This window comes from Papilio xuthus, unplaced genomic scaffold (assembly GCF_000836235.2).
Source record: "Papilio xuthus unplaced genomic scaffold, Pxut_1.1 DF827461.1, whole genome shotgun sequence".
In the NCBI taxonomy this organism is placed as follows: domain Eukaryota; kingdom Metazoa; phylum Arthropoda; class Insecta; order Lepidoptera; family Papilionidae; genus Papilio; species Papilio xuthus.
The window spans coordinates 574,167-582,194 of NW_013531188.1; the positions used below are offsets into that span (position 1 = coordinate 574,167).

General features: G+C 41.6%; 1 protein-coding gene across 1 annotated transcript in view; it reads right to left on the bottom strand.

Annotated features, from left to right (window-relative positions):
* Positions 1-1,038: 1,038 nt before the first annotated feature.
* LOC106119510 (ral GTPase-activating protein subunit beta) overlaps positions 1,039-8,028 on the bottom strand; it is a 10,790-nt gene continuing 3,800 nt past the window's right edge. The window contains exons 8-22 of the mRNA XM_013314547.1: positions 7,233-7,322; positions 6,938-7,066; positions 6,613-6,690; positions 6,201-6,366; positions 5,823-6,032; positions 5,490-5,695; positions 4,820-4,906; positions 4,226-4,360; positions 3,678-3,899; positions 3,395-3,501; positions 3,082-3,235; positions 2,461-2,632; positions 1,929-2,058; positions 1,629-1,730; positions 1,039-1,349 (exon numbers count right to left, since the gene is read on the bottom strand). Coding sequence (XP_013170001.1) covers positions 1,143-1,349; positions 1,629-1,730; positions 1,929-2,058; positions 2,461-2,632; positions 3,082-3,235; positions 3,395-3,501; positions 3,678-3,899; positions 4,226-4,360; positions 4,820-4,906; positions 5,490-5,695; positions 5,823-6,032; positions 6,201-6,366; positions 6,613-6,690; positions 6,938-7,066; positions 7,233-7,322 — 2,195 coding nt within the window. The 3' untranslated portion in view covers positions 1,039-1,142. The remainder of the gene's footprint in view (positions 1,350-1,628; positions 1,731-1,928; positions 2,059-2,460; positions 2,633-3,081; positions 3,236-3,394; positions 3,502-3,677; positions 3,900-4,225; positions 4,361-4,819; positions 4,907-5,489; positions 5,696-5,822; positions 6,033-6,200; positions 6,367-6,612; positions 6,691-6,937; positions 7,067-7,232; positions 7,323-8,028) is intronic.

Here is an 8,028-nt window from a genome sequence, read left to right on the forward strand (position 1 = left end):
GCTCGCACTCGCTCACACTGCGCGCGTACGCCGGCGCGCCGCACGACTCCCACCCCGACACGCACGCGGACACGCCCTTGCTGCTGCACCAACACATCCTCATCACCCTCTCTCTGTCCACTGCTGGGCATAGCCCAATACAGTGACGATAGCCAACAATGTTGCGTACTATTTTTTAATAGTTTTTTTCTAATAGTTAAAAATTTATCATACAGCATTCTAAATAATCGTCAATTTAAAAAAAAAATCTTCAACATAGTAATTGTATAGTAATGCAATGCAAATAATAACACTCTCTCACATTTTTCAAAATAAATCTTTTAACTGCATATAAGCTTACCAAGTGGATGCACATGGTCCGTCTACATATGACTTGAGGCTGTTGCTTTGTCCGGGCTTCTCCTCCGTCTCCAGGATCTCGTTACCAGAGGGCACCACGAATGCTATCTCGTCAGTGGAATCCGACCAGTACAATATCTAAAATAATATTATATAGCCAGAAATAAAATTTTAAGATGTAAAATGTACTTTTTAACATATAAAATTTGCAAAAAGGTATAGTTAATGTAAAACAGACCTGTTGTGTGCCATCGTATATAGCGGGGGGCGGGTTGTCATTATTCTGTGCGGGTCTGGGGGCGGGGCGAGGCGGCGCGCGCGCATCGTAGCTGCCGCGCACGTGCCCCGCCCACCCCGCGTGCCCGCGCACGCACACGCCACGCCCCAAACTGACATACACCATCAATTCAATCTTAATATTAACTCTTCTTGATATAATTATTTTGCAATTAAAATGTTTATTACTAAACTAGACAAACTGAAAAATAATTTAAAATGCATATGTTAAATGTACTCTTAAGTCAAACTTACATAATCAGCTACTATTTGAGTGGTAAGGGGGATACCTAGTAAACATTTGTAGTAATAAATCTACATTTTGGAGGATGAGTTTACGACCGTGGTTTTCTAAGACCAATATCTCTGTATAAAACATATCGTCATCTCTGTCATTATCATGACAACACAGAGATAACAATGATCTAAACGAAGATTTTGGGCTTAGAAACCAACGGTAAACGGTATAAAATATTTGTTTAGAAATTGGTGTGAAAATCAAAAGCGATGGCGTTGGCATGGGGAAGTTACCCGCGCAGCATGTTGATGTATGCGGGGGCGAGGTCTGTGCGGTGGGCGTTGGCGACGATGTCGTGGGCGTGTCGCTGTCCGGCGCGCGCGTACAGCACGTGCACGGTGAGCGCCGCGCGGCTGCCTGTCGCGTCCAGACGACGCAGCGCGGAGTGGAAGCCCGGTGCTGAGCTGTCTAATGCAGTCAGCCGGGGGGCACAGCCCTAACATATTCAATAATGTTACCTTGTTAGAAACCGCGGTTAAAAATAGCCTGGGATCCGCACGGGTTCTATTTATGTTCATATTTATTGGGTCGTTCAGACGTAATCCCACGTTTAAGTGAGCAGGATTCTGTTACGATGGACCTTTTCTTGAACGTTTGAGTGAGCGGCACTGTCTACTACGCGCCATCAAATTCCAAGATAAATATACATTGTAAATTATTTAGGTTCCTTTTCCCCTATCGTCTTGCATTTCCTACAACTGTTCAGCTTGTGTACCTTCTTGTCACCGCCGATGTTGAGATATCCGAAGTGCGAGAGGAAGAGGCGCGCCGTCTGGAACTCCGTCACGGGTTCGGGCGGCGCGCACTCCGCCGCAGACTGCACGTACACAAACATTACAACCTAACATACCACTACCACTAGGTGGCGCTGTAAGTCTTTACAAATCTTACATCAAAATTCTAAACTATGCCTTTATGTGGAAATCAATTTTAGCGCCAGATTAAAATAAATATATTGAGTCTTAATTAAACGTTTTAATTAGGAGACTGGCAGCAAGATTAAGGAGTAACTTACGTCATTATCCTCATTGTCTTTGACGCGTTTTTCAATGGCAGCCTGTTGCTCGAGCAGTTTGAACAGCACAGGTGCGTCAGGGTCGTTCAACTGACGCAGTACAGCCTCCAGGCTCGGGAACGCAGAGTCACTGCAATATATCACAATTATTTAATTCAAGCATTACATCACAAGTGTTAGGAATAAACTGAGCTTTATAGCGTAAAAAGGTAAATGAGTTCAAAAGTTCTATAAAGTACATTTTAGTACACAAATTGAGAAATTGTTAAATTATCTAGAGCATATTTGGTTTTTTAATGATTACTTTATTTTAAACTTAATTATTTCTTTAATATTTTTAATCTATTCATTCATTCATCATCATCTCACTATAAGTCCCCCACTAAAGGGCTCGGAGCCTACCCTATGTTGGGGGTGACTAGGCCATAGTCAACCACGCTGGCCAAGTGGGACCTATACATGAATATAAAGAATCATGATATTATATATATGAAAATGTTATGTATATCGCAGTGTATGGGCGTGTACTGACACGGCGCAGGGCGGGGAGGCGGGCAGGGGCCGGCAGAGGGGCGGGGCGCGGGGCGGGGGCTCCAGCATGTTGACCGGGCGCGCGCAGCTCGCCGCGCCCCGCTGAGCGCAGCGCGGAGCACCTCGCACTGACAACGACCACGCGTACCGACCCCAACCACAACGAAGTATCACTGCAAATATACATTGTTACTAATTAAAAAAATGCTACAACGTATTTCAAATATGAAATCAGTACTAGCCGTCTTTTTTTTTAAGCTGAATTTAAAAAAAAAATGTCAAATTTCAGTGAGATGCATTCATTTCAGGCGTTCCGGAGATACCTTCAAACAAACATCCATACATCTAAACATTCGCGTTTACAATAGTAAGATATCCAGCCAATTATGTATGATGAATTTTTATTCGTCAACTATGACTACATCTTCGCCCATAAATTTGTCCACGTGTTTCACATTGTCTAACTGTGAACAAATAGATTTAATATTTTTAGCTAAAAGTATTGGTATGAATCGTCTGTTGCAATTACAATTAAAGGAACTTGAATATATTAAATGCCTCACTCATAGTAGTTAACGACATTCCTAAGTATAGATTTAATATGAGAAGTAGTATATCATACCGACGAGTGTGGGCTGCGGTTCCTGGCTGTTGGCGAGGGGCTCCTCGAGCAGCGAGAGCAGAGCTCCGCCATCAGCCGCGAAGTGTCGCAGCGCGCCGTGCCCCAGCGCCTCCAGCCAGCGCTCGTCCAGCCTGCACCAGCTGCCTCCACCACCCTACCATACATTACAATCAAACATCCGACATCAAGGACCAAAATAATTTATTAATATATTGGAAACTCTTACAAATATATTGCAATGGAAGTAATACCTTTAATAAATCAAATTAACACTAATTATTTATAAAACATATTATACATGTTTGTTATTTACCTGTTCTAAAATCAACATCAGAAGTGATTCTGCGGCGTCTCGTACTCTCATCGACACTGGTTTCAGTTCCTTTTCGTCTTTCATCTTTGGCGGCTCACCAGGTTTACCTATACATATAGAAATTATTACACTGACATAAACATTAAATATCATAAAAATTAATGGTACTTTATTGTTAAAAAATATAACATTGCAACCAAGGAGAGGGTAGTAACAAAGTAGGGTACCGCCTACTTCCCTATTACAAGCCCCACCCCTTGTACATTCATGAGTAAAAACTGACCGTGACTCTTGGAGCCGGATATGCCGAGTTCGACGACCTCCATGAGTGCGGTGAGGCAGTCGGTGTCTGCGAGCAGCGCGGGGCAGAGCCAGGCCGCCAGGCAGTGGTACGCCGCCACCACGCACGAGTGCAGGTCCCGCGAGTGCGCCTGCGGGGGCCGCCCGCACTGCACCGATATGTAGTCGCAGATCCAACGCACTGCGCGCTTCCGCTCTATCGCCTCTGTACACACACACACACATACACACATTGCCGCACTTCACACGCACACAGTCCCTTACTGTGGCTTTCTGAGAACATTATCTCCGTTTAGTATAGTTATCTCTGTTTCATCAAAGATAATGACAGGGATGACGATATGTTATATACAGAGTCTTTAGACCCAGAAACTCATGGTTTGGGGTACTGTTAGTTAAAGTATAAGTAAGAAAACGTATAAGTATAACGTACCAATGACAAATTCTGAACAGCATGAAAGGGATTAAAAAACATCAATATTTATGACAAAAGTACATAATTAGATAATAAAAAGCTCAATTAAATCTTACCAGGCTTGACAGAGTGTAGTTTAGCGAGACCGGAGAGCAGTTCCAAAGCCGCGAGGGACACTTGTAAGTCACCCTTCCAGGAGGAGATCAGCCTGTGGCACACTAGGTAGGTCGCCCGCACCACTAAAGCGGCACCTGACATACCCAAGCACTTATAATAACTAGTACTAAAATCATTAGTAGTTTTACAATAAACTAACATTTACGATCACATATAAAACCTTCTTTGTATCGACATTAAGTATTATTATAAAGTATTCAGAAGAATAACATTTAACTATATCAGATGTGATAAAACTAAACTGCGACAATGAATAAAATAACAGGCAAGCTATAACAACGTAAAACTTAATAAAAAAAAAGCGACAACATTGCTTCTGAGAAAGAACATTTCAAAAAAAGATTAAATTCGTTACAATATAAATACAGAAACAACGTTGTTAAAAAGTTATATTTAGATATGGTCTATAGAAATATATAGTCATCCCTCTCACTCTTTGACAAAAAAAGAGACAACAATATGTTACGTCAGTAGAATTTTATGGTTTCATCTAAATATCACTCCTATGTGTGGCAAAATAAAGTACAAATTACCGAAAACAGGCGACGATGGGTCAAGGTCCCTAACGTCAGCGGCGTAGTCGTCCTGCGCGTGGTCGCCGCGCCCGCCGTCAGAGTGCGCTAGAAACGTACGCACTACACAACCCCAAAGGAACTACCCAATTTTTTTTTTGGATAGCAACTTCTTTATTTATCGTTTAACCAGTAAGTCCTAATTCCACTGTTTGTTTGCTAATATGAACATTTCACTGAGGAAATTTAAGAAATGTAATAGAGTAGATAAATAAATCATTAAAAACAAAATGTTATTTTTTATTGTATACATATTTAAAGCCAAATAATTATCCCTTTAACCAGTAAATATCGTTGCTAGAGTAATTGTGATTATTAGAGTTACAATAGCAAAATATTAACTAATAAAACCTCTGTCTTTTTGTGGAATTTCTCTAATATTTCGAGTAGCCTAGGTCCAAATGTGTAAAAAAATAACACACGCAAAACAAAATGAAGCAAATGCTGTGTTTTCCAAAATGTCTTTGTGAAAGCAGTGAAAGTGATGTATTGGTAATTCTTTAAAAAGTTTAAATATATTTTACATTATTTATTTTATTTTATTTTATAAAAGAAAAAAACAAAAATTAGTTGAAAGTTTGATTGATTCGCTAATCTTTGCCAGTGTGACAGCTGTCAGTTTGACAGTTACCTTTATACTCTGTGCTGTGCGACATAGTGGAGCCGGGCGGCGCGCTGTGCGACTTGGTGTTGGTGACGTAAGCGTTGTGCCGCACGCACAGATATAGTGCGCTGAGCAACGGCACTGCTAATGCCTCGGATGTTTCCACTTGCACCGCCGACACGCAGATAAGTGACAGTTTACCTCTTGCGTAGTCACCAATCGTCATACCAGCACTGAGTTGGAAAGTGTCATTAAAAACATAAATAAGATATATATTCTGTTATAAACATCTCTACTTTTACAATTTAATCAAAAGTCAAAGATAATTATCAAATTTTATTAACTTAAATCTAGACTTACTATTCATTACATCCAGGAAACTCGGGGACAGCCAGACCTCTGTAATGGTACGGGAAAGCAACGAGAGACAGCAAAAGGCTGATGGCAGCTTTCCTCAACTCGCGCTTGTCTATAGATCCGCAGTCAATTTTGGGCTCTCTCTCCGACAGAATAAGGTCCAAAGCGGTGATGAAGTCTGGCACCAACACCAGCACACCGTCCAGGTCCAACCTGTAATAAGTTGTCGAACCCGCTGCAATACCACGACCATACAGAAGACACGCCTCAAATGTGCATCTCATAAAAAATTGTGTTTTAAATAAAAATACATTTTTGTTTTCAACGTTTAGTACACCATATTTCTCCTTCAGGTAGACCAGTATAAATTGACCCGCATACCTGAATATATCCGCTGCATCGAGTACAATAGCGGCGGCGGTGGCGGGGTCACGCAGGCCGCGCTGCAGCGCCGCGTACGTACGCGCTAAGTACGGCGCCACCACCTCCTCGCGGCACTGCTTCGAGCAGATCACACGGCACAGCGTGCCCAGAGCCACCGCACGACCTCACGTCACAAATATAACACATTATCAACTAATTCTTACATAGTTTAATGCTTAAACAGTCCCTTAGTGTACATTTTTCATAACAAAGAACATTTTAAGTGTGGCAATCCGACCAACTTATTCAAATTAATTCGCGACTCCCTCACATTCCGATCGGGAGAAAGCAAAACGCTTATTATCTGTCAGAAAATGAAATGGTAGACTAGAAATTCAAACTGCTGGCTTTTTTCCTGTGTAATGCTTACCTGGTTGATAGCTCATCATGTTCAGCCTGTGCGTGGCGTCAGACAGCGACGGCGGAGGTGGAGTGCCTTCAGATCGAGCTGTAGAAATAATATGGATATGTCATTTCTCATCGTTGGTGGCCCTTTAGGAAACCAGGGCCGCCGTCATAAAAAGGCGCGGTTTGGCGACCGCCCTAGGCTCGTAAACAAAAAAGGGCGACACATATATGCGAATTAAATATATTACGCCACCCTCCCATTTCCAAAGGTATGGTAAAAAAGAGGGCGCCCGTAGAGTTAAAACAGTTACTAAATCGAACCAAAAACTGAACTAAAATATACTTACGTTGATTAGTATTATAATTAGGTGTAGTACCAATAAGTGCCGCTTCAAATAACCATTCGCCGAACAAATGGAAGATGGAGTTCACCTTTGGCCGTAACGGAGTCAACGGAGGTTTCTCTGTCTCGCCCACTATGAAACACGACAAATTGCACTTTATGGTACTCACAATAAGGGTTAATTTGATTTATCACTGCCGCAAAAAACTCATTATTATTTAAAGCATTTCATAGTAATGTGAAGTATTCAATAAACAACCATATAACCTTTGTAATAGGGTTTAATATTAATTAATTACCTTGTGAGGAGATAGAATTGGGTGGTGTGGTAGGAACAACGCTAGGCGGTCGACTGCCGGTCAAACCGATCAATGAGGAGCGCGGCGTGCCTGCAAGATTCGAGGTTTTTCTAGAATATTCTAAACTTTCATAAAATATTTATAAAAAACACATAAGCGCAAATAATTTATACAAAGAGAAAAGAAAACGAAAGTATTTGAAAAAGGTTAATTCAAGCAAAGAAATGATAAAGCATTTTAGGAAACAACACCAGGCGTATAAAAAAGCCGATTAAATTTATAATTGCTATACTAAACTTTATTACCATGAGCATAAGGTTTAAATTCCATCATGATTAAAATAAAGCAGCTCTTTGGTGAAAAAGCCCAATGAGATTATTGACAATTTTGAAACATATTACAATCAGATGAAGTAGAAAGCGGCATGCAGACAAAAACTAAACACAATATTAACACAACAACCTATAATGAACTTTACAGTATTATGAACAGGGTTTAAAACTGCATGCTAACAACGTAACCACATTCGCTAACGTCAACCGAGCTAAAACAAATTACAACACATTGAACATAAGGTCGAAAACTGCATGCAGGCGACCGAACAACGCCAACATTATTTCAGCAAGCTAAAACAAACCTAAACAAATTAGTCACAAGGTTGAAAACGTAATGCATACTTCGTTCGGCAAGCTTGTCGCGCGGCCGCGACGCCACGCTGAAGGACTTGGCGAGGCGGCGGTGCGCGGGGGGCGTCAGCTCGTCCTCTACCTCCCCCGCCCCCAGCCCCGCACCGGCC